Genomic DNA, 25,637 nt, shown 5'->3' with positions numbered 1-25,637 from the left:
AAGATCCCACTCCCTCCCTGTATTGATGCTAACTCATCTGTGCCCTGCTGTGCCTGCCTGTTACCCCGAGAGCATCCGCCTGCTGGGTACCTTTGGCCTGGAGTCTCTGTCACTGCCCTGAGTTAACAGCTCTTCCCTGGAGCAGTTTTCTTCTTGACAGTACACTACGCAGGCTGCTCCTGTTTTCCATCTTTGAATGAAACACATGCTTGACCCCGAAGCACCGGCTTCCCGTTGGCCAGGCAGAGGACAGAGGGGCACTGGCGTCAGTGCAGCTCTCTGAGGACAGAAAAGCAGCATTGCCTGGCTCTTGTCTCTGTGCTTCTAGATGCTGTCGTGAAACAGCACCTGTGTCGTGCTGCTGGGAGTGCATGGACATTCTTGCAGATAAGGGTCTGTAGGGGAAAGAGGTCTGTTAGGATGAACCCGTGATCCGCAGCACCCAGTAAAAACTAGGCATGGGCATGTGCCTCTTGTCCCACCAGGGAAGTGGGGCTGGGGGAAGATGCCTGGCTTTCCATGTCCAGCCAATCTAGCCAAATCGGTGAGTCCAAGTTCAGTGAGAGACTCCGTCTCAAAAAATAAAGCGGAAGAGATTGTAGAAGACATCAAAGCTTGACCTCTGACCTCCATTTAAGCTTCCATACATACGCACACATATACGAGACCGGGTCTTATCATGGTTGTCGTGCATGCTTAATAAGATGGTTTTCCTACAGGCATCATGTCACAACACCAGGGGCCTTTGGTACTGGGTGTTATTTTCAGTTGTTACAGTTGCTGTTGGCTGTGTGTGTCTGTTTTCATGAATTCCATGTAATCCCATTAGCGATAACTGGCACAGATAGGAGGGATGGTCTACCATGCTCTGTAGCCACTACTTGGGCCCTGGCTGCTGATCTCCCACCCCTTAGTGACCTGGAATGAGCTTTCCATTGTTCCTTCTCGCTGTCTCTGTTTGGAAGCAGAACATCCCTGGCCAGTTTGGTTGGTCTCAGAGATAAGAGAGGTTGGGCAGACGATGTAGCTGCCACTGTTTCATTGAAACATCGTGGCAGGAAAACCATTGCTAACAGGAAGAGTGAGAATGACCACTTAGTGATCTCTCCACCCATGCTCTCCCTACCTCACCCAGGTTTCTCAGAGCACCCACGGGCTCCGGGTCGCAGCTGAATGATGTCATTTCAGTTGTAATGTAGTTTTGCAGCTGGCCAGGATGGAGAGGGTGTGTTGCCGCTGCGTGTTTTTACTGTCTGAAAGGAAATGAAACAGGGCTGGATGAGAGCATTAGCGCTATCTCAGATCCGGAGGGCACCAAGTACCTGCACAACAGTTGTGATTCTATGGCAAAGCAAAATCAGTCCAAGAGATTCAGAGAGTGTGCCTGTGTGTGCAAGCAGGTGTGTGTGTGTATGTGTGTGTGTGTGTGTGTGTGTGTGTGTACGCCCGTGCAAGTGTGTGTGCGTCTAGAACAGGTCCTGAGTTGAGTCCACTGAATTAGACGGTCCGGGCTGTGGGGTAAGCTACCCTCTCTCTAATCTCATTTCTATTCACCTGTTAGTGGACCATCTCTTTCTGAAGCTTTCTTGTTTTAAGAGCGGACTTCATTATTCACTGTAAGAAATGGGTGGCTATGAGACAGAGGCTCCACTAGGCTCCTATAGCCAACCCTGTAGGATTCCATGTACCCTGCTGATTCAGAATCAAAATGCCCATGATGGTCTTTTCTATGCTGCCTCACAACTAGATAACAATAAAAGTGTGCCTCAGTTACCAGAAAATGGCTGTGGGCTTCCTAGGGAAGGCATGGTGTCTTGGAAAGACCAACGCTGCTTCCATGTTGAAAATAAAAATGATGGCGGAAGTTGTGGTGCCTGATATGGGACCACGCATGCAAAGGAGAAGGAAAAGTAGAAAGGCCTGGAGTTCAGGTTAGTCCCCCTCCTACGAAGGAGACATCCTGTGCTGTATGGCAGTCTCGGTCTGTCTTCTGTTGTTTACAGCTGGGGATCTCACTACCTGGAACTGGGGACATGGGAGGAGGAATTGTTCAGAAGGAAGGGATTCTATTTGACCATGGTAAGCATGCCCAAAGGGGGAGAATCAAGGGAGCCTTCAGAGAAATTAACTCCAGCTGGCACCTCATGCAACACATGCTCTTCTTTGGGGGAGAATGGGAAAGAAATACGGAGCTTGTAAGGGAAAAGGTCAGCTAGAAGCACGAGGTTCTGAGGAAAAAAAATTGTGTTTATTTTGTTTCTGGGAAGGTTTATTGCCTTTTAAAAGGCATTCTGTTAAGTTGAAGCTTTGAGAATGACCATCTGCTCCTCACTCTCCAGGACCACCCTGGAAAGCAATGGGCATCTTGTCCCCTGGTCTCCTTGAGCTGTGTTTGGTCTGTCTGTGGAGTTGCTGTCTGAAGGCAGGAGGCTTGGCTACTGTTCTTAGAGCTCGCTGATGTGTGAATCCCCCAACAGCCAGGTGATCCCTCATCCCCAGCAGCCTCCTTGATGCAGATGATCCTTTCCAACATCAAGAGCCATTACTCCGCACGCTGAGATGTCTGGGCCGATAAGGATAACTCCAGCAGGCTAATCCTTTTAACAAAGGTGGTGATGTGCACTATGACAGATGAATGGTTCTTTATAAGGGCAGAGAACAATCAGTGGATTCATTTACTTAATTCATGAATTTTTTTCTGTTTGTACTTTAAACAAACATGTCAGTTGTTTGCTTAGCTAACAAGCTCTGCCTTCATTAGAAGCCATTAGTGGCTAGTAATCACTGAAGCTGTGTTTGGATTTCAGAAACACAATAAGCCTAATTAATTCCATCCTCAGAAATTTGCAACTGATAGTGACTGACCCAGTCTAGGCTGTCTTTGCCCTGTCTATGAAGCAGAATTTTCCAGGTCTTTTCATGGTTTATAAACTAAGGTGGTAGGACTTGCCATGAAAACCAAGAAGCCAACCCAAGTGCCCACAAAAGATGAGGCAGCAAGCCTAAACTGGTGCCGGAGGACTGACCTCCAAGAGACTTGGGTCTCCACTTGCAATGAAGAGGTGAGTATAAGGATGCTTCTCATTTCTCTATTTCTTCTTTAACTTCATTTTTAATTGATACATTAAAAGTATGTGTATCAAGCAGGGACTATGAGGGATCTCTGAGTGTGCACTGTGTGATGTGTAAATCAGGTGGGACATTCTTGTGAAAGCACCATCTTCCATCAGTGACCATCTCCTCCTCCACCAGCACCACCTCCACCAGCACCACCACCAACACTGCCGCCAATCTCAGCTGTCAAGGGAATTTAGAGCATCTTCTTCCTTCATCCTATTTCTGCCAAATTACAGAGCTGACTGTCATGCCTCCTCCTCCCCAGGAGCTTCCTGCTTCCTGACAGTGTGACTCTGGCAAAGGGAAACTTGAACTTCCTTTTTACCCCAGCGTCTCGCGCCCAGGACTCTTTATCAGTTTCAGTGTGCAGTCCTCTTGCTATGCAGACTAACCTTTCTGCTTCAGACATGCCTGTGTCAGCCCCACAGGGCACCTAGGTGCATTCACCCTGAACCTGGGGTCCTCAGATTCTCGGAATCTACTGAATCTACGTCCTTGGGGGAAATCCCCATGGTTCCTAGATTAGGATCACAGGAAGGCCTGCCTGACTCGTGGATCCAGTGAGTGAATTTCAAAGGAACCATAATGAAGCTGTTGTTGGTGAAGGTGGTTGGAGGCTGGCTGTCCAGACTTGTCTCTTTGTGCAGCCGTTTCCAGGCTTCCGCAGAACCACAAATGACAGACTCTAGTATATAGTATATTCCATAATTCAGTTCTGGGTCTACCATTGTCTTGCCCTTTGGGGACAAAGCAAAATGCATCATCATATTAAATTAAGGCATGTCCTGTGTCGTGGCAGAGGCTTATCTGATCAGCTCTGTGGGAACAAACATCCTTGCTCTGGTTGAGAGGTGAGGGAGTAGGGAGAATCATGCTTTGTCACGTGTGTGCTGCAGCAGGTGATGATTGGACCCTGCAGAAAGCATCTAGCCTTCACTCAGCACCAGTGTGATTAAAGACAATTCAAGACATACATCACCATACAGTCAATGTTTGCTTATACGGTGTGCGGGGTGTGTCTCTGAAATCCCAGAAACAGAGTAGAAAGAAGAAAAAAGAAGAAGAAACACCCCTAGGGCAATTAGTTCATGATATCCTGTAATATGCAGAGTAGGAAAAGAAGCTGGGAAAGTCAGATCTTGAATTTGAATTTGCCTTGATTCTTTAAAACACAAAATCCTCATGTCCAGTTTTGTTGAGTTTAGAAGAGCAAAGATGTTCATTGTCCACTTCTCAAGGCAGGGGGTGTCGGTAAGGTGTAGCCAGCGCCCACAGCTGAGCCTTAACTGTGCTTGGGTAGTTAGCCTGAGGGTAAACCTAGGCCATGGTCTCTCCGTGTATATTAGCTTGGTGGGACAGAAACCAAGTGCTGCCATCCCACCAATCCCTGCAGCACTGGCTCGGCTCACCTCCAAGGCCCTGTCCCTTCCCATACTCCTCTTCTGTCATCTGTGCTCGCTTTAGAGCCTGTCCCCATCTTCCATAAGCACCACACAACCCCTGGTGGGACCAAGGTGTGGGCCTTTCAGGGCCAAGTGACTGCCCAAGATAATTTACATGTCAAACCTAAGATTGTGAGCTTGGAACTCTGATACCTTAGCCTAATGGGTTTTTTTTCTTTGTTTGGTTTGATTGGGGTTCCTTTTGTTGAGATGGTCCTCCTCCCACAGCATCTGGGATTTGAGGTGTGTGCCACTGTCTTAGTTAATCAGAATTCTCTAGAACAGAACCATCAAGTGGTGTGCTGGTTAGTTTTTGTCAACTTCACACAAGCTGAGACACACCCAGGAAGAGGGACTGTCGGCTAAGGAACTGCCTCCCTCAGATTGGCCTTTGGGCTTGTCCGTCAGGCATTTTATCGATTGTTAATTGATCTAGGTGGACCAGTCCACCCTGAGCAGGGACATCCCTGGGCTGTGTAGGAAAGGCAAAGTGAGCCAGTGTAAGCAACGCTCTTCTGTGGTCTCTGCTTCAGTCCCCACCTCCAGGTTCCTGTCTCGGCGTCTTCATGATAGACCGTGACGTAGAAGGATAAGCTGAAATAAACCTTCCTCAGCTTTGACCAGTGTGTTATCTCAGCAGCAGAGACGCTAAGTAGGATACGCCGACCACCATCATCACAGCCACTACACCTGCCTGGCTCGTTGTGTTTTAGGGGCAGCCTCCTCTCCTCTGCTTTCCCCTTCTCCATCTTAGTAGACTGGCCCTTGTTGTCTGCTCCTGCCGCCTGCCACGTTCATCTCCTCCTCCACATCCTGTTTTGTCCTGTTTAATTTCTTATTCTCATTATCTGCTTCCTCATCCCCTCTTACTGCCCCCAATTTGTTTCTTGCTCCTCCATTTCCTCATTCCTGGTCCTCCGTTTACCCAGTACCCTCATTTTGCTATATTGGCTTCTCTAGCACGTTTAGTTTATGATTGCTCCACCCCACCCCACCCCATCCCCAAAATAGGTGTGTGACCCTTCTGGGGCCTTTGGAGTCGCATACCAGAGACTGACCTCACCTGTTTCTCTAAGGAGCCCCTTAAGGTAAACACAGGGTGTCAGTTGTGGAGAAGTGCCTCTCCCTCCACTCTGCTCTCTCTCTTTTCTTCTTCCTGGGAAGAGGTTAAAATATTGCTGATCTGAAGGCTTATTTTATCAGGCCAGTTCTGGCTGTGATGTAGCCACAGGGAGCAGAGATCATAAGACATGGATGGTGGCTTCATTTTCATGACTCTGCTGACAGAACCCTGAGAAATCTGAGGTCATCACGCCAGGGGCTTGAGCTGTAAAGAAAAGCAGGAGCCCAGCAGCCCTGGCTCAGCCCAAAGACTCTGGGTGGAGGAGCTCTGTGTGCCTTTCCTTCATCTGTAGAGTGCACATCTTTCCTAAGGTGGGGCCAGAGCAAGCGAGGCAGCGCTCTGTGAAGTGGACATGCCAGCAGTGTGCTTCCTCAGAAAGGAGAGCAGGAAAGGATGCTGGGTTGAGGAGACAGCTGCTTTGGTTTGATCACCACATGAAAGCCCAGCAGGGGAGCCATGTGGGTAATCTCAGTGCTAGGGAGGCAGAGACTGGTGGGTCCCTGGAGCCTGGAGAATGAGTTTAATGAGCCTCAGGCTCCTGAGAAACACCCAGTGTTTATCTCTGACATACACGCACACACTTGCATGCGTGTGCGCACACACACACAATGTTGATAAAATATAAAGCTTTCATTCCTGGGGTGGGCCTTAATTACTCCAACTTCGTCACATTGGCAGTTTGAGCCAACACTCATCTAGATAAATGAATGATTAGATATTGTTACTTATTAAAAGAAAATTTTACTGGTGCAGGTGAAAGCACTTGCTGCCAGACCTACCAACCTGAATTTAATCTCCTATGCCCACATGGTGGAAGGAGAGGACTTGACATTGTAAGCTGCTTAATTGTCCTCCGACCTTCACACATGCAGCATGGCATGCAAACACACACACACATGCAAGCTGGGGGTTTGAGGCACCAACTTAGGTCTCCTGAAACACTGGTTAGATGTAGCAGCTTTCCCCTAGCTGTTCCGAGCTATGTCTCTCAGTCTAAGAAATGATCTTCTGCACACACCACTCTTGAGGCTCATCCACTCCCGGGAGTCTCAAGAAGATGGAATGTGGCCATTCACTGTTGACTAGTCACAGAGGTAGAAGGGAGAAACTTCTGCCAGCTCTTCTAGGGCATCAGTTGTGGCCTTGCATTAGCCCACAGCCAGCAAAGAGGAACTGGAGGGTTTGACTCCAGGGGAAGGAGCCTGTGGTCAATGCACTGGCTGGAGTCAGCTGGCATTGCTTGGCAGCTTGTGGCGGAAAGAGGAAGCAGGGTGTGGGGCTGACTCCTCTTGGGATTCCTCCAGCCCCCTATGCCTGTATATTTCAGTTGTCTAAACCATGTCAGCATGCTATTAAACCACACAAGGGGAGACTGCTTTTTTGCAATTGACTCTAAGATCTTTGGAACTATCCAAGTGGATCCTGGCAAGAGGAGCGCTCCTTTCCTTCTTCTAGGTTCTTTCTCTCAGACATATGGATGGTGGGTTTCATTTGTTGTTGAAATTTAGAAAAATGTTAAAGTCTACAAGAAGTTTCAGCTTGGTAAATATGTCTACATGACTCTGCAGAAGTGCATTTGGCCACTTCTCCCTCCTTCCTCCCACCTCCCACCCCCCCTGAGGACTCAGGATCTGCTCACTCAGCCTGCTGAGACCTGCTACTGAGGCTTGCCGCTTCTGGCCTGAGCTGCTAAGTGCTTTCTCTCTCTCCCTAAGCAGCAAGATGGGCCTGCTGGTCAGGCCTCCCTGGAAAAAAGCAGAAATAAATCAAACACCAGCTCCTACTTAAGATTTGATGAAATCCTCCATTTCCTCTCCAAATTGAATTCCTCCTGCAGGAAGGGAGCAGCTCCTGGGATTCTCAAAGGCTCTCCTTCCCTCTCTGCTAGAAGAAGAGTTTAAATTAATAGACACAACATTCTTTTTTTTTAATTTTAATTTTTACATTTATTGGTATTTTGCCTGCATGTATGTCTGTATGAGGTTGTCAGAAGCCCTGGAATTGAAGTTCCAGACAGGTGTGAATTGCTGTGTGGTTGCTGGGAACTGAACCTGGGTCTCTGCAGCCAATGCTCTTAACTGCTGAGCGTCTCTTCAGTCCCATGGACACAACATTCTAATCTGGCTGGGTAGGTCCTATGAAGAGGCAGTCTAAGAGACTTTACGTTTGTTGTGTGGCACAAGCATCAGCATCTAGAGCACTTGGACTTTGTGGAGGAGTGACCTCTACAATGCTGGGTCTCCTGGAAAGGCTGACAGACACAGATTTGCTGAGGCTTTGAGCATCCCAGGCCTGCCTGTCCACCTCTACCACCTCCACCCCACCCCCACCTGCCCCATGTGCAGCCGAGAGAGTGTGGCAGACAATTCAAGAAGGAGAAAACAATAAATTCAGTGACTTATGGTTTAAAACAAAAAGAAAAAAACCACTTTGTTTTTAATGTGAAGATGTTAGCAATTGTCCTCCCTGTATCCTGATGGTAAATCAGCATTTGTAGAGACTGTTAACCTCTCTTCCAGGGCCTAAGAAAGCAGCCCTGTTTTCCAGGAGCTTTGTAAAGCCTGAGCCAGCTGAGGAGCTAAGAATTCAGGACTCTGCTGTGCATGTGGGAGTGGGCCTTGCACACTTCGGTGCCTAGACATTCCGAAAGCTCCTCTGTTGTGGGGTGCCATCCGTGCTGACAAGCCTGCTAATCCCCAAAGTGAGCTGAGGTGTATTGTTCCCTTTACTACCTACTGCGGAAAGCAGATGTCTAAAATGTCTACTTACCCTGAGAAATTCCGACATTTACCATCTCGGAAGAAGGGAGGAGCTTTTCATAGAAGGAATGTTCTGGCCATCCTGTATGTCCAAGTTTGTTTTAACACCCTCGAGAAAGGTTCTCCAACCCCACCCTGTGTTTTTAATTTAGTGTTAAGAAAAAGACTCTCTTCCTACTTAGGAAGAGAGTCTATTATGGCACTTCTCAACCTGTGGTCGGGTACCTGTTAGGTGTTGAATGACCTTTTCACAGGGGTCACCTAAGACCATCAGAAAACATAGATATTTATATCACAATTCATAACAGGCAGATTAGTTATGAAGCAGCAACAAAAATAATTTTATGGTTGGGGGTCACCATAAAATGAGGAACTGTTTTAAAAGGCCACAGCATTAGGAAGGCTGAGAACCACTGGCCTCATAGGTGAAACTTGCACAGGGCGCAGGTAGCCCCTGGAAATTTGAGAATCAGGAACCCATGTGGACATTTTTTCCAGGGAGAGGCCTCTGGTGATAACAGACATTATAGCACTTAGACACCCTTCCTTCTTATTCCTCCAGTCTGTCAGAGGATGTTACACTTCCTTCTTCCTGAGAATAATAGGAAATTGTTTACTGTTGACTGGGAAGAAAGAGTTGGGAGATAGGAAATGGGAACTTATTTTGGATTCCTCTAGATCTACCCCCAAGCCCATCTCAGAGGTATACAGGTCTTGGAGATGCTCCCCAATTTCAGAAGGGTGGGGAGGGAAGTCTGGTGGAGATGATTGTTCAAAGGAGAAAAACTGAAGGTTGGAGGATGAGGCTCCCTCGCTATAGGTCACTCAGGGATCAAGCTCTTCTTCTGGACTAGCCATTCAAATGCACCTTGACTGGGTCTGCAGAGGCACAAAGCCCTGCACCCCGACAGGGCAGCCCTCCTTCTGGTTCACTCATCCCCCTTGGAGCATTTCTGGTTTGAGCCAGGGTCAGCTGCCTAGTGTCTGCCCGCATGGCCATGGCTGTCACTCTGGCTACTGGATGCTTTCCAGGCAGGCTCATCTTTGAGCTGCTCACACAGTCTGGAGTTGCTCTGTTTTGTTTTAGCTAAAGGGTGTACTGCTGCCAGCAGTATGTCTGGAATGTTATTTACTCTTGCATTTCTGTGGCTTTTCCTGTAGCATCACACTTGGCAGAGTTAAGGGTCATTCATTTGAGAATGCCAGGTTGTGCCATTTTTCTTTCTTGGTAAGGTAAAGTGGAGGCTGGCTGTTGTGCCTAGAGGTCCCCTCCCTGCCTTCCTTCTTACATTTTTGTCTGAGCTGCTAATCTGCTCAACTCTTGGTGCCTGTTGCACCGCACCCCTTTGTCCTCAGTGCCTCAACTCTGCTTTTAATATGTGGGGTTTCTGTGGGCTTTCCGGAAAGCCTGGCAGATGCTTTTTCATTTGCGTGCCTACCCTGTTATTACTTCACATGAAAGCTGTCTATTTTGGCAGTCCTGACTCCCGCGATTGCAATTTAGTTCTCCGAGCTGAATGGGTGATATTGTGCAAGGGAAGTATAGGTGGGGTTTTTCTCTAATGGTGGCTGCGGGGGTGGACCAGAATCTGCACGCCACCGTCTTGGCTTGTGCAGAGCTGACATGATGGCAAACAAATGGCGTTTGAAGGAAGGAACTGGTGTGTATAGTTCCTCACTGTGAAAGTTCTCACAACTCACTTGTTTTAATTCATGGATTTGTTTTTAAAGAACAAATTCTTCATCAGGAAGAACATAAATGAGTTCGTTCTAAGTGCAGAAGGTGGAAGCAAAGCAAGGATTCTGTTTCTTCCTCCTTCATGAAACCCACTTCCTCCCTTCCCATCCATGCTGTTTTAATCGTGGTATTTGGAGTTGCAGAAGAAGCTATGGAAAATGAGATTAGATGACTCCCCATCTGGTGCCAGCCCTGGGGCCATGTGCACCCCTGGGAGGGTTAGTGCCCCTCCTCCCCTCTCAGGAGTCTCTTGTCACCTGAGTCTGTAAGGGCCTGTGGCTCACATGGAGAGTCTTTGTTTTGTAGACATAGGCTCTTTCTCCTCAGGAGTCTCCCCACCCAGGGCACCTGTTTGGTTCTTAACACAGTCAGCTCCAGTGTGAAATGGAAGATTTGGGGTTCTATTCTTTCTGGCTTCTCCTGGCCTTCCGCATGACTTCCTGATGTGCCTGTGAGCTACGGGGTTTTTGGCTGGGCAGTCTTCTTTGATCACGCTCCTGACAGCACAGACTTCACATTCTCACACCTGTTCTTCTTTTACAGTCCAGATTTCAGAGTAAATGTTTCCATTGCCTTGTGATTTTCTCAGTATAAAATTTAGCGCAGGTTACTTATTACAGGTAATAGCAGCCTGATGACGAAGACAACTGCTGGCAGAAACTCAGCAGCTTGAACAGCTGCCAGTAACATAAACCGCCACTCGATTTAAGTCGAAAAGCACGGCGGCCGCATCTGTCCATCATGATCTGGCACGCATGCCGTAATAACAGACTCTGTGGGCTGCAAAAGCTGCCCCGCTGAGCAGCCACGAGGACAGGTGCTAACAGGATTCCCCGTTTTTTCTCTCCCATTATCTGCAGCCCACACATCATCTTCCTCTCTCAGAGCACCTTAACAGGCGTGAGCCATCTCTGTGGGACCCGTCTCTGCCATGAAATTGCTCATGCCTGGTTTGGCCTAGCCATCGGGGCCCGAGACTGGACAGAGGAGTGGCTCAGCGAAGGGTTCGCCACTCACCTGGAAGATGTGTTTTGGGCCGAAGCACAGCAGGTGGGTCTAGAGGATTTCCCTACCCTGAACCAAGTTCTGCCTTCTGTCACCCATTCATTCCACGATCACATCTGTGTGTGTTAGGCACCATGTTTGCTGGATAATGACTGTGAAAACACTGCTCTCTCAGCCACGCAGCACGGAGGGAGCAGATGAACAAAAGAAACAGCAATGTGACAAGTACACCAAGAGCCACACACAGCATGACAGGGACTATTTGGCCAGGGGGTTAGAGAAGCCCCGTTCAGGACACATCTGAGAAGAGGGATGAAGCTCAGATTCCTGCATTGCATAATAGCCATGTGTTATGGTCATGGGAACTTTAGCTGCGGATGTTTTGTTTGTCTTGAGACAGGGTCTTTCTGTAGCTCTAGTTGGCCTGGAGCTTACTGTGTAGACCAGACTCAACTTGAATTTGTGTGAGTTCTCCTCCCTTGCTGCCGGCTTTTTAAATAACCAGACTTAAATATTAATCAGCACTGGGTGTGACTCACACCTGGAATCCCAGCATTTGTGAGGCCGAGAGAGGAAGATGGGCAGGAGTTGGAGGCCAGTGCAGTCAGTTCTAGATAACAAGACTCAGCCTCAACCTCCTTCCCTAAAAAGAGTGGAGTTCTCTGGATGAAGGACAAGGCATTTAGTGCTGTGGATTAGGTAACGTGACCCACTGGCATCCACCACTCTGCTACAGTCAATTGTCATGTTTACAGGGAGGTTCATCATGGCTGGGACAAATATTTTAGGAACTCAGTCTTTCTAGTTAGGAACTCACTAGTTCAGAAAAGATGTTGTAAACCAGGCGTGGTGGCCCACACTTGTGTTCCCAGCATGTGGGGCTGGAGCAAGAGCTCTCAGGCCACCCTGGGCAATGCAGCGAGCTGCAGACTGGCCACAGCGTGAGGGACACCCTGTCATAAAGCAAACAATCAGAGGCTGAGAATGTAGCCCATTGGCCATGCCTCTGCTTATCACGAGCTGAGAATGTACTTGGTAGTCATGCCTCTGCTTAGCCTACACGCCAGGGTTCGACCTCTAGGTGAAAAGCGCTGATCAAGCAACATCTCACTGCCTCCACCCGAGCCTTGACCACCGGGTCTCCTGAGCATGAGACTTCTGAGCTGTTTCCTACTTTCTCTCTACTCCCTAACCTCAGGGTCACTCTTTTCTACATGGTACCCACCTTTGCTTTCGTGGCGTTTTCTAAAACTCCCAAATTTCTTCATACTGTTTGATTTTGTTCAGAAACATTCTGCCTGGTGAATTCTTTGTGTTTCAGTGTTTAGCTTGAGTTCCTATCTCTGAAACCCAAACTGAGTCACACCTCAAATTCCCCAGCTCAGCTTTCCTGGACTTTGAAATCCTGTTGCTTTCTGCTGTGTGTTTTTCTTATTCTCACTACAGAAGCACTGTCACCACACAGTGGGGCTGTGTCTCACTCGTCCTGCTTCAGAGAAGCTACGCAGTTGATTGGAGAAGAAACTAGGTTCTGAGTCCAGGTGGTGAGCCCTCTCCTTGCTCACTAGCTTTCTGAGCACAAGCAAGTTCTAGAGCTTCCTTCCTTAGACCTTGGCTCCCCTCTTGGGGAATGGGCCTAGAAGACTCAAATTCACAAAGTGGATGGTATGATGTGTAAGTGATCTTAACCCATCTTAGACACATGGAAGCGGTGTGAATAGTATGCTTGCTTATTCCACCCTGCACCCGTTGGCATTTTGCAGGGGTGAATATTAGTATGCCCTGTCTTCATCTCTTTCCTGGCTTGTTCCCCTCTTAAGACGCGCAGACTGGCAACTCCCGAGTTCATTTCAACCATCCTGTAGTGTCTCTAACTTCATTTTGAAAGAGCAGACTCTTCTTTTACCATGTGTCCTGCCTGTATTCAGATCCCAGCTCTGTGTGAGCATGTCCCTACCAAGTGAGAGAGGCAGGCTGGGCTGAATCTCTCCACTGCCTGTGTACCTTCCATGTCCTTTCTGCGTTCATCCTGTGGGGCCAGAAGGTGGAGGATAAGAGAAGCACTCAGTGGAAGGAGAGAGAGAAAGGCTAAAGCAGAGGGCAGGTGGGTACTGTAGTCCTATGCACATCCAGAGGTGGGGTGAGGCCAGAAAGCCTTATGGAGGAAGTGCCTGCTGCTGTAGCTTCAAGAAAACCATGTTGGGCTCTCTCGACCCTTCCTGTCCCCTTCTCCTCAACCTTCCATAGGGGTCACCTCAGATCATTTTCCCCAGTACAAGCAGGAACTTCAACATAGAAGAATGCCAACGCCCCTCAGCTTTTTTAGAGACCCCATAGAGTTTGGGAAGGTTTCTGGAAAAACTGAGTCACGGGGGCCAAGAGTGGTCCTGCCCTCTGGGCTGCAGGAGCTACAGCAGAGAGAATGCAGTGGTGGCCGTGAGAGCACAGCAGGGGAAGGTGTATGGAGTCACAGAGCAGGGAGGAAGCTGCCAGGCCAGACAGCATACAGCCTTCATGGACCAGATGAGTCCAGACCACTTCCACACCTCTGCTTCTCTGCTTGGGCAGCAGTAGTCCAGCTCCAGAAATGGTGGTTTAAATAACAGCTCAAGAAGCTGACAGGATCTGGGGGCCAGAGAGTTGATTTTCTGGAGTGGCCTCTTCTCCTGGCTGCCTGAAGAGTGTTCCCTCACTTTAGGCCACAAGGTCATTCTTCCATACTTGAGAGAGGGACAGAGCTCGAGTGTCATCGTCTTAGAAGACCAGAGCCCTGGAAGGTCAGGGTCCCCTCCAAAAGCCTCATTTAACCATGATCACCTTCTGGAAGGTCTTGTCTCCAAATGCATCCTCATTAAGTCCCTGGAGCATTCTGTTGATCCCTGGCCCCTCTACCACCTGCCTTCCTGCCTCGGCTGTCTGCTCCCAGCCAGCCCATACCCCTTACTGTTTTCTAAGAACAGCACACTCTTTCCAAACCTGTAGTGCTCTCTCACTTCCTGAAGTCTCTGCCCCTGCAAGCTCAGGCTTCACCACCTACCCTGGGGAGTCCTCTGGCCCCTCACCTCCCCTGATGAACCCCATGGTCCTTCTTGAGCTTCACATGGCCCCAAGTCTGTGTGGTGCCCTCACAGACCTCTCCTCATGGGAGTGCAGTCTTCCATGACAATCCAGGGCCTACACAGATACAGAGACTCGGTGAATGCATTGTTAGAGACCAGTAACTTCTAAATGTCTGCAGAGCCCGTATGTTTCCCTCCCTGCAGGGTACTCCAACGCCTGCCTCTTTTATGGAGATCCCAGCCATGTGGCCTTGTGACCACATCCATGTGACAGCAGCCAGTCCCACCTCTGTGGGGCAGTATGATGGCCTCCCCTTCCTCCAAATTGAGTCCAGACAGTAGACTTTTTTCTGGATCTGTGCAAACAGAGTCATCTGGATTACATTAGCAGGCCCCACTATAAACAGTCCTTAACAAAATTGAGGGTTGGAAAAAGAAGAGGTAAGTGGAGGGGCCTTTTCCCTCCCCATGCAGAAACCCCAGGCAGGGGAAGACGGCTGGATGGAATCAAAGGAGAAATGGCCTGTGGGGAAGCCCCCTGTGCAGGTGTGTGTTCTTGACTGGAACGATCACAGACAGGGCTGCTGTACCCAGCAGCACAAGGGCTTTGCAGGCCCAAGAGCTCAGCCTCAGCCAGCCCTTTCAGCCCTCTTCTGCCTGAGAACCTGGGAAGGAAGGCATGCCCCGTGTCCTCGCTGAGGAGAGCCTGACCAACACAATGACTCCGCTTTGCATGTGTTTTTGTGTGTCTGTGTCCCATGTAGCTGCCCCCCCACGAGGCCCTGGAGCAGCAAGAGCTGAGGGCTTGCCTGCGCTGGCATCGCCTACAGGATGAGCTGCGGAACTCCCCAGAGGAAATGCAGGTGTTGAGGTAAGACCCCAGTGTTTCCCGCCTCCTCCTCCCTTCCACCCTCCTGTGGGCACATCCTTGCTGCTGGCTAAATCTACTGTTGCCTTTAAAATGCAACATGGCTTGGGTTCCTCACCTTCTCAGGGACACGATTGCCATCTTTTAAGTCTTCCAGGGTTTGGGTCTTGATTTGCCTTCTGACATTTTTCTGGTGTCTCAAGAAAAAAAAATAGTAATAGCATAAGGGACTAAATTCTTGGTTGAAATTCTAATAGACACTTTATGTGGTGATCGTGGACGTGAAGATGCTTACAGTTTGGCAGTTTGGCAGGCAGTAACCCTTTAAAGCCGAAGAGGGGAGAATCTGTAAGAAAATATTGATTGCTTTGCGTTTAGTAGTAACAGATGTGCGTGTCAATGGGGCCTTTTGTTGAGTTGTTGCCCAGCAGGAAGCCGCCCACCCCTGCTCCGGGCTCTCTGCTCCTGGGTGTTGTTTTCAGAGTGCACATGGCACTTGTAGGATTACAGCCTGTGTCTCTCCAGTTCCATCCTTGCTCCTTTAGTACTCCTGTACCATAAACCTTTATCTGAAGCCTCTTGCCAAGCCCCAGGAGCACCAAGGTTGCTATGACAACAGACGCTTTCATCCAGCCCCTGTTGAGCAGAATCAAGTATTAGGAATCTCTAGTCAGTGGGAAGGGTGGCCCATCTAGGAATTACCCCTTTCTCAATCCATTGTACATGGCACCCCTGAGGGCTATCCCTCTGGGCAGAGGCCTGCCTTGGGCACTTCTGCTGTTGATTGCTTCTAAATAACCCCCCTCTCCAACCTATCTCCCATGCCTTGAACCTGAACCACACTGGGAGGCAAAACCCAGAGCAAAAACAGACCAAGCAAGGCCTGTGGGTGCTTTGGTGCAGTGCTGCCCTTACCACAGCAGGCACCTGTACACTAACTGTGACCTCCCGGGATGGCCCATCCCTTGTTTAGGAGAGACAACCAGAGCCGTAGTAAAACATAGCCAGCCAGGAGCCAGAGCCCTGACATTCAGCCGAAGGCCACTGTGCCAGTATCTGTTCCCTCAGCCAGCCTGGCTGCTCCTGCAGTGTGAACTTGGTGCCTGCTCTCAAAGAGCTTCCACTTAGCAGGGACAGCATCATGTGTCCAGGCCTGCTGAAGATGGTAAGCTGTAATGCCACGGGAACTAACCCGAGGGCATCGAGACGAATCTGGGTGTGTGCTCAGCTTGGCAGAGAGAGGAGCACAAAGGCTTTGAGGCTGGGCGGAGCCTTGGGAGCAGAAATGACAGAGCTGTGAGTCAGGAGAGACTTTGCATCGCGTTCTCCAGAAGCTAGCTAGTCTCGGCACGCAAGCATCCTGAGCTTGCTGGTGTTTCCTGCGTAGAATGGGCTGCAGGCAGAGAACACAGAGCATAGGTGTGCAGAGGGAGGGTCCTGGTAGAGCTGTGGTCTCCTGGATGTGTGTCTTCAAGGCACAACAGGAGATTCTCATTGAAGGCCAAGAGCAGTGAGAGGACCCAGAGTGACTGGAGCTTTGGGTAGATGGAAGAACAGGTGTTAAATAAAGACTCTGGCTTTGCATGTGCTGACTTTGAGATGTTGAGTGGACAGGTGGGCAGTGGAGCTTGTAGGGAAGAGCATTCTTCAGCTAGCCTTGGGCGCCACGGGAAAGCATGACCTTTAGGTTGAGCTGTGTGAAAGATGGCAGTAGCCTTGGGCTCCATGCTTGTTTTTGTGTGGTAGACGGGTGTGAAGAGCGATGCCCAAGCAGACCTGGTCATGCTTGCTCGCTCATAAAGCGTCACTGCGGAGGCCATGTGGGGATCTTGCCACACGCTCAAGGCAATCTGTCTAAACTGTAAATCCTTCACCACCAGACTGTTTCTCAAACGAAAAGAGCCTCTGTATTGTCCACGTTTAAGTCTCTTGGTGGCTCTGGTTCTGCACGGGGTGGTCCTTTGGTGTGTGGAAGGACATCAACATCACCTTGACAAAATTATGTCTCCAGCTGTTAAGTGAGTTGCCCTGCATCCTTGGAAGCCACTTCTCACCCCTGTCCTCTGTGGAGCTGTGGACGGCCCAGTTGCCGTAGTGAAGTTTTTTCCATAGTGAGAGGACTTGGGGAGCATTTTGAATATCTGGGCTAGAAGGGCTTATTGTGGCTTTTGTTTATTCTGTCTTAACATTCAGAAACTGGCTGACTGAAAACAGTGCAGTGAGGGACCCACTGCAGATAGACACAGAGAGCAGTCGTCAGCTGCTGTGCAGTGAGGGACCCACTGCAGATAGACACAGACAGCGGTCATCAGCCACCCGTGCAGTGAGGGACCCAGGACAGATAGACACAGACAGCGGTCATCAGCCACCCGTGCAGTGAGGGACCCACTTCAGATACAGAGAGCAGTCATCAGCTGCTGTGCAGTGAGGGAACCGGGTCAGATAGACACAGAGAGGGGTCATCAGCCGCCCGTGCAGTGAGGAGGAGGAATTACATTATTGGACTCAACTTACTCTTGGAGATCTCCCTAAGAAGGCTTCAGGAAACCTCAATTTACTGACAGCAAAAAAAGAAGATGCGTAAAATTTGCTCTAAGATTGTATTTTAAGTTGGGTGGTGGTAACGCCATTAATCCATGCGCTCAATAAGCAGAGGCAGACTGATCTCTGGGAGTGTGAGGCCTGCCTGGTCTATGACAGGACAGCCCTTCTGATGCCCCACTCCTGCAGTGTGGCTTGGGCTAGAAGACTCTTCCTCCCCGGCAGTAGCTTCTCTTTGTTCCCGTCATCGATTCCAAGTCAGCCTCATTCTCCCTCCCTCTCCTGCTTCCTGATGCTCTGGGAAAACTGAACGGGCCTGCTCTCTGTTTCTTTGACTGTACAGTAGCTCCAGGTCCACCTCTGCCCAGGCCGCCCAAGCCCACACATTGGCCTGTCTACTTTCATGAACTAGTTGAATACTTCTTGACCAACCACAGAAGAGCTGTGGCCCCAAGGCCCCCAGGAAAGAAGGGGAGGGAGGGTACAGGCATGAACGGGGAAGAAAGTTGTCATCACTTTAGAATGTGGACTGGGCACATTCATCTTGTCGGAGAGGACAGTACATCCTCTGGAGGGCTCCTGCAGGGATAACAGTGGTGTTGCAGGTGAGAACAGCAATCCAGACATCTTCAATTTTGCTGAGGCATATGCTGAAGCCCCTTTGTATGGGGAGTGTAAACTGGGTAGTCTTGCTGCTTATCATGAAGGGTATTAATTACTGAGACTAAAGGTAGCCTTAGCCTTATATTTTGACACAGTACCTAGTAAATTTACCTGGATTTAATTTTTGCTTTGTGTACTGGCTACTTTTATGTCAACTTAACACAAGCTAGAGACATTTGGGAAAGAGGGAAGTTAACAAAATGCCTTCATAAGATTGCCCATAACCAAGCCTGCAGTACATTTTCTTTTTTGTCTGTTTTTGTTTTTGAGATAGGGTCTGTGTGTGGCCCTGATGGCCATAGAACTTGATATGTAGACTAGGCTGGGCCTTGACCTCACAGGACTCTGTCTGCCTCTGCTTCTTAGGTGCTGACATTAAAAGCATGCTCCACAGCCCCTGGCTGCATTTTCATAATTAGTGATTGATATGGGAGGGCCCAGCCCACTGTGTGGTGGTGCCACACCTCGGGTGTGTAAGAAAGCAGGCTGAGCAAACCATGAGAAGCAACCCAGAAGCATCACTCCCCTGTGGCTTCTACACCCAGGTTCTTGCCTGGAGTTCCTTCCCCAACTTCCTTGGATGATGGACTACAGACTATGAGGCGAAATAAAGCCTTTCCTCCCCAGGTTGCTTTTGGTATGGTGTTTTATCTCAGGAACAGAAACCCTGGCTGAGACTGTTTTGTTTGAGATCTCACTGTTAGAGCCCTGTGTATTGGTTCCTTTTCTTATTGCTATGACAAGATACCCAAGAAAATGAACTTAAGGAAGGAAGGGCTTGTGTGGGTTTCCAATGGAAAGCCATGGTGGTGAGGCTGACCGGAAGCAGAAAGAGAGGATGCTGGCTCTCAGCTCACTTTCACCATCCCCTTTTTATCCATTGGGGCACTGGGTGCTCGCATTCAGGGTGGGTCTTCTCTCCTCATTAAGCCTCTCTGGAAATGCCCTCGAAGACAGACCTGGAGGTATGTGTTCTGGATGATTTTAAATAAAAGTTGTCATTGATGAACTGCCTTGCCCTAAGTGGCCTGGGACTCACTGTGTAGCTGCTGCCTGAGACCTGCTGCATTCTTCCTGGGACTTAAGTTCTCCAAGTCCTGGGATTATAGGTGATTAAAGGAGCTGATCTCTGTTATGCTTGTTTGGGCAGACAAACTGCAAAAGTTCATTGTTTTTGAGGTCCCCTGCTCAATGTGAGCCCACTGGAGCCCTCCCCCACAAGCACCTGGCTCTGTTGCCTCTGTCTTCGGTTGCCCACACAGCACACCTTCCTTTCTCTCCCCCACCCCGCTTTAACTGGTAACTCTGTCACCTTTCTGCCAGTATAGCACTCCCCTTTGTGTGCTGCCGCCTCATCTAATCACCAGCCACCCCACCCCCCACCCCAGCATCCAATTCCTGGAAGTCTGCACACTGCCCTTACAGGAATAGAGAAAATGTGCCCCTAACCCCTGTGCCTGGACTACACCAGCCTCTATAGCTGTCTCAGTTCTTACCTTCCTGTACTCCTCTGGCTTCCCCGGTACCATGGGTGAGTTCTAGGAGCTTCTGTTCCCTGACTTTCACACCAGAAGTACTGCCTCTTCCTGCTTTTGCCAGTCCCCATCCCTGTCCCCGTCCCCAACCCTATGTCCTCTTTAGTCTGATCAGAGTTGTTTCCTGGTCCACGTTTGATGTTCTTCAGGGGACTATATTCCCAGTGGCTTCTGTTTGTTTGTTTTCAAAACAGGATTTCTCAGTGTAGCTTTGGCCATCCTGGAACTCACTCTGTAGACCAGGCTGGCCTTGAACTTACAGAGATCTGCCTGCCTCTGCTTCCCAAGTTCGGGGATTAAAGGTGTGCACCATTCCAGTTTTCTCCACATGAAGACTCAGTTATTAGATTTGTGTCAGGCTTATTAGAAAGTTTTCCCAGGAAGGAAAAATGGAAGAGAAAGTAGAAGCTAGAGGAGGAGTCTAAACCAAGGTGCTGAGATCTCAGGCTAACTCATACACGAGTTGCCCTGGAGGCAATCAGAGTCGCCCCTGGAATTGTCTCCATCAGAGTAGAGGACCTGGTGTCCTATCCCCGTACTTGTGTTCTTCAGAGAGAGAGATTTTCCAAGATATTTCTGGGAATAGGCTCAAGCAAATGAGTGGCCATGTTTTTGCCATAGTGTCTTGGAATGATTGAGGGACTGGTGTGATGTGGGAGTGTCATATATCAATCTGTTGATTTCATTGGTTAAGCAATAAAGAAACTGCTTGGCCCTCATAGGTTAAAACATAGGTGGGTGGAGAAAACAGAACAGAAGGCTGGGAGAAAGAAGCTGAGTCAGTGAGTAGCCATGATTCTCCCACTCCAGGCAGACGCAGGTTAAGATCATTCCTGGTAAGCCAGCTCTTGGGCTACATAGATTATTAGAAATGGGCTAGTCCAGGTGCGAGAGTTAGCCAAGAAAAGGCTAGATATAATGGGCCAAGCGGTGTTTAAAAGAATACAGTTTCCGTGTAATTATTTCGGGGCATAAGCTAGAGCTAGCCATGTGGGCGGCTGGGTGCTGGGGACGCAGCCCCACCACTCTTATTACTACACTGGTGGGGCACAGATGTTTGAAAGCTACATAAGTACCCCCCTGTCAAAACGGAGGCTCCTATGGCTCCGTTGCCAGCACACCTGTCTGTTTGTTAGCTCCAAGGTGAATACTGAGCTATCACTGACATCACCTCCTGCTCCCTTATGTCACATGCACTGGCTGTGCCATCCCACCTGCATCTGCCTACCTCTTAGGGCAGAACTCAATTCCACATCTGCTGGGAGTTCCCTACTCCCCCCTCTCCTGGGACCCACCCCCTACCAACTGCCCATTTTACCTCACAAGTATTTCATCAGAAAACTCTCCTTTTTCCTTGAGTCTACTGTCTGTGCTTAGAATGTTTTCATCTGTGTGACCCAACCCACAGCCTGTGAATTGTTATATCTCTACCCTGCCTCTGCCTGCCTGCCCCCTCCACCTGGGTTCAAAGGCAGAGCCTTATCCTTGCTATGCAAACGTGTGTCCTTTGTGCCATCCCCTGCCCTGTGCCAATGCCACTGGGTGCTCTCTTTACAATGCTGCACGACTCTTGCCTCTCCTCCCTTAAGATCCTCTAAGCATCCTCTCACCATCAGGAAAAGTTCTTCGCATGTGAGGCCCACAGGGCACTTGCTGTCCCGAGGTATCTCACAGACCATTCTGTGTGAGTCAGCTCAGACCAGGCTGAGACACCTGGAGCAGCAGCCTCCACAGCAGACAGTTGCTTTTTTTTTTTTTTTTTTTTTACAGTGGCACCCCGAATTCTAAGGTACAGCATTGGCAGGTTTGTTTCTCCTGGAGCCCTTCTCCCTGGCTTGCCTATGTTCTTGTGATGTTTTGTCTGCATGTATGTGTTCCTGTCCTTTCTCTGAATGTTCAAATCTCTTCTCCTTTAGAGGACCTCAGTCAAATCAGGACTCACACTGATAGCTGCACTCCAACCACCGTGAAGGGTTCTAGTCTCCGAATACAGTTCCTTTCTCAGTACTGGGTGCTAAGGTTTCAGCACGCACAAGTGGGGTGCACAGCTCCACCCATACGCAGCCTCTGCCATCTGTCCAGCCAACTGTCCTGTCCTGCCTCCCTGCCATTTTCCGTGCTGCCTCTGTTTAGAATGCCCTTTCCTTGCTGTGTAATTCCACATCATTATGACTCAGCACGGATACTCTCGCTTTCCAAAAAAGTGTGATCCCTATGCTGATAAACCAGTGTCCCTCCTCTCTTCCTCTCTTAGCCTCTTGTGATGACTGTGCACAATCTTACATGTTATTTGATAATCATCTGTATGCAGAGAGTGTTTCAGCATTTCTGACGTCCAAGGCAGAAGTTGTCTGTGGTCTCCACTCATCTTTATTGATCTGTCAACCTTTGACGGCTCAGGCCTTGTCTGCCTTGTGCCCCTTTTCTTCAGTGTAGAAATGAATGTTGTAGTTACAACTTCTGTTCCTAGGGCCTTTGTGACTTCTCTGGTGCGCTAAAAAGATATTGTAAGAGAATTAATAAATGCTAGGTTGTGTCCTCAAGAGTTGTAAGAGCTGAGTGCTCTTTCCTGGAAGGTGCAGAAGGGCAACAGGAAGCCTACACAAGTTGAGCTGAGATGGCAGGACAGGAAACGCTGAGAATGCTGGGAGATGGGAAGAGGAGATTCCAGGTGTGGAATGGCTATTTCTAAGAGGATGTACTATCTGGACAGATAGAGGGGGTAGTTTGATGAAGTAGCCTGGTGAAGTCAGGCTAAGCAATGATTCTTCAAATACCAAAGTCAGACATTCCCTGGACAGTCTCTATAATGCTGAGCTATCTTAAGTTCCAAAAATGGCATAATGAAAATGGAGTTTGGGGGAAATTACCCAGACTTTGGGATAACACATGATCAAAGAAACAGAGTCTAGAGGCCAGATGGGATTAGGTGGACATTTCAGGAATGAATGCTGAACTTAGATTCTAGGGCTCTGGTTGAGTGGGTCTCTAACTTAGCACTCTTCAGAGCAGACAAAAATGTCAGCCCAGCTTCAGAGAGGATTTCAGTCATGCAGTGTAATGCTTTTCCTGACCTCATGCTGTGACTGATCCTTTAAAGGGGCTGCTTGAATTCCCAGGCTTCATGATGTTTGCTCGGACTTGGAAGAGAGTGGAAGGTAACAGCTGCCATTCTTGGCCTGGGTGTGGCTGCTCCTGGCTGATGTGGAATGATCCTGTCTGAGAATGGAGGCCTGAGCTCTGCTCCAGAGCTTGTCAAGTCTTTGGGTCCTAACCCAGTATGGTGGCATAGGGCTTCAGAAAGGCTGGATCAGGATTTCCTGGGTGTGAGTCTTGTCTTGCCACCTCTGTCTGCTCTGTAGCCTTGAGGATGGCTCACCATGCTGAGCTTCAGTCTAAGGCATATAACAGGTTAATAGCTCTGTTCAGTTCCTGTCATAGAAGTGGGTATGAGGGGGAAATGCAGTAACTCATTTAAAACGTGTAGAACAAAGGACTCCTAGGGAACCACCAGTGTGGTTGACGTGAGACGAACAGTGACGATTTCTTAGGTCCATGTTAATGCTTAGTGCATGTTAAATGCCGTCATCCTGCATGGCCGTAGCACCTGGTACATTGTTGCTAAGTGTGGCAAGAGCAGAGGATGTGCCCTTCTGCCTCTGCCATCCCCTCCCCTTGGGGCACACAAGGGGTGCTGCTGTGCTCCTCTGTCCTGAGCCTGGAAACCTTCCTTGGATTCCTGGTCAGCAGAGCTGCTTGAAAATGTAAAAAAGAAAAATTCCCTAAGACTTAAGAGAGCATCTGTTTTCTTGAGTGTGAGAATGCCTAGTTACAAAATAAAAATGACAGGATTGAAGTGGGGAGTCTGAAATTTGAACAAAGATGTTCAAACTAATGGCCTGAGATAAAAATGGAATTGGCAGCACTTTTGAGACTCATGGGAACCACTTCCTTCCCAGAGCCTGTGTTGTTCTGACTTCTCAAGAAGGCCACGCTGGTGTCCCCTTTGCTCAGCGCCTAATCTTACCAGGCTTCTGAGAAGAGAAAAGAGTTTCTGTCTCTGAGGCTTTCAAGAACTTGCCTGAGCCTCTGACTGCAGCTTTGGCCTATGCCTTTCTGAAGGTGTCTGTGTCTGTCTTAGGAGTCCTGCCCTGTGCCCTTCAGTCTCAGGCCTTCTGCCCATTGCTGCACCTCTGCATGAGTTTGAAAAAGAGCAGGAAAGGGATTATATGGGAGGCTGTAGAGAGAAGGGAGGAAAGTGGGTAATGATATCATTAAATTATAAGCTCAAAAAGTAAAATATTTAATTTTGAAAGTTCATAATAGTCAAATCCTTACAGTAAGATAATTACTGCTAGTGTTTTCTTCGAAGTAAAATTTTTACTTATATATGCATATGGCTGCCTATATCTTATTGATTCGTATGACACTGTTAGCCTATAAAGTATTTCCCGAAAGCCATTCATATCACCACATCAGTCTGCAGTGGTTTGCTCTTTATTGACCCATCACAATGATCTTGCACACCCCACTGCTGATCAGAGCAGGCATGACACACATTGTATCCTTGTTCATTCTCGGCCATTCAGAAGAGTTCTCATCTAACCAGTTTCTCGTGACCTTCTAGGCTGACATGGTCTCACAAAGTACATGCTTACTCCCCACGCCCCATTTCTGACCTTTGAGTCAGTATTTTGATCCAGAAATGGCTAACAGAAGCTGCACAAGTAGTCTACCAGGCTGCTGCAGAGACATGGCAGAAGCCAGGCCGCCACATGCGAGAATCCAGTCTCATAGGTTCTCTGCCCTTTCAAGCCAATGACTGGAGAGTAAAAAGAGACAAAAGGAGGACTGGACTTGGGGTCACCAGTGTGCCCAGGGGGCCAGCCAGGGCAATGAGGCACGGAAATCAGTAAGAGGCCTCCAGGCTGGAAATGAAGGAAAGAAGTAAAACTTAGTATTTTACATGATGTTATCCTCTACAGCGGAAATCCTAAGGAATCACCTTAAAGTCTTAGAGCAAATGAGCACATCTCATAACAGGAGGTAAGATGGAGGCACGGAACTTGGTTGTTTATATTCATTAATTACGAGCAGTCTGAAGATAAGGTAAGAAAATAAATCATTTATAATAACATCAAAGAAGTATATTTAGTATTAAATTTGACAAAAGAAATACAGCACATGCGAATCAGAAACTATGGAGTGCTGTGGAAGGAGTGAGAGGCCAGTCCGTGTGGGAATGTCTCACCTAGAAGATGTCTCAGAACAGCTGAGCTCCCTGCGGCTCCAGCATGATCTCAAAATCGGAACTGGATCCTTGTCATTATAAACAATCTGATTTTAAAATTCATGTGGAAGTACATGGGACCCTGGAGAACCAGACTAATTTTGAAGAGGAACAATAAAGTTCTAGAATTTATGCTTCTTGGTTTCAAAGCTTTCTTCAAAGATGTATAGTGGAGACTTTATTCACTATAAAGTCAAGAAACAGACCTATAGTGCTAGAGACCCTTGGGTGATGATTGATTGGCATTTGACAAGAGTACTCAGAACATACTCTGGAGGAGACACCAGTGTTTTCCGGGAGTGGTGCCCTGGCAATGCCTGTCCACATGCAAAGGATTGAAACCCACAAACACTAGGAAGCACTAAAGCTACAAAATTAACAGGAAAAATACAATTGTAAGTGTCATGATCTTAAACTAAGTAGTAGTTACTTAGATAGGATAACTAAAACGAAAACAGTCAAAAGAAAGAAAACTGATAAACTGAACTTGTCAAGAT

The 25,637-nt window shown here is 48.6% G+C and overlaps 1 protein-coding gene across 2 annotated transcripts in view; it reads left to right on the top strand.

The window, feature by feature from the left end:
• Positions 1-25,637, top strand: part of LOC121453545 (aminopeptidase O-like) — a 226,130-nt gene that overhangs the window by 92,262 nt on the left and 108,231 nt on the right. For both annotated transcript variants that reach the window (XR_005975027.1, XM_041660416.1), the window contains exons 5-6: positions 11,040-11,229; positions 15,008-15,114. Coding sequence is in view for 1 of the 2 variants with exons in the window: in XM_041660416.1 (XP_041516350.1) it covers positions 11,040-11,229; positions 15,008-15,114 (297 nt within the window). In the remaining variant the exon portion in view is untranslated. The remainder of the gene's footprint in view (positions 1-11,039; positions 11,230-15,007; positions 15,115-25,637) is intronic.

This window comes from Microtus oregoni, unplaced genomic scaffold (genome assembly GCF_018167655.1).
Source record: "Microtus oregoni isolate MIOR12 unplaced genomic scaffold, Mior012 000011F_ref0000422, whole genome shotgun sequence".
NCBI classification, from domain to species: Eukaryota; Metazoa; Chordata; class Mammalia; order Rodentia; family Cricetidae; genus Microtus; species Microtus oregoni.
The sequence above is the reverse complement of the archived record's forward strand: the minus strand, read 5'-3'. Positions and strand labels throughout refer to the sequence as shown.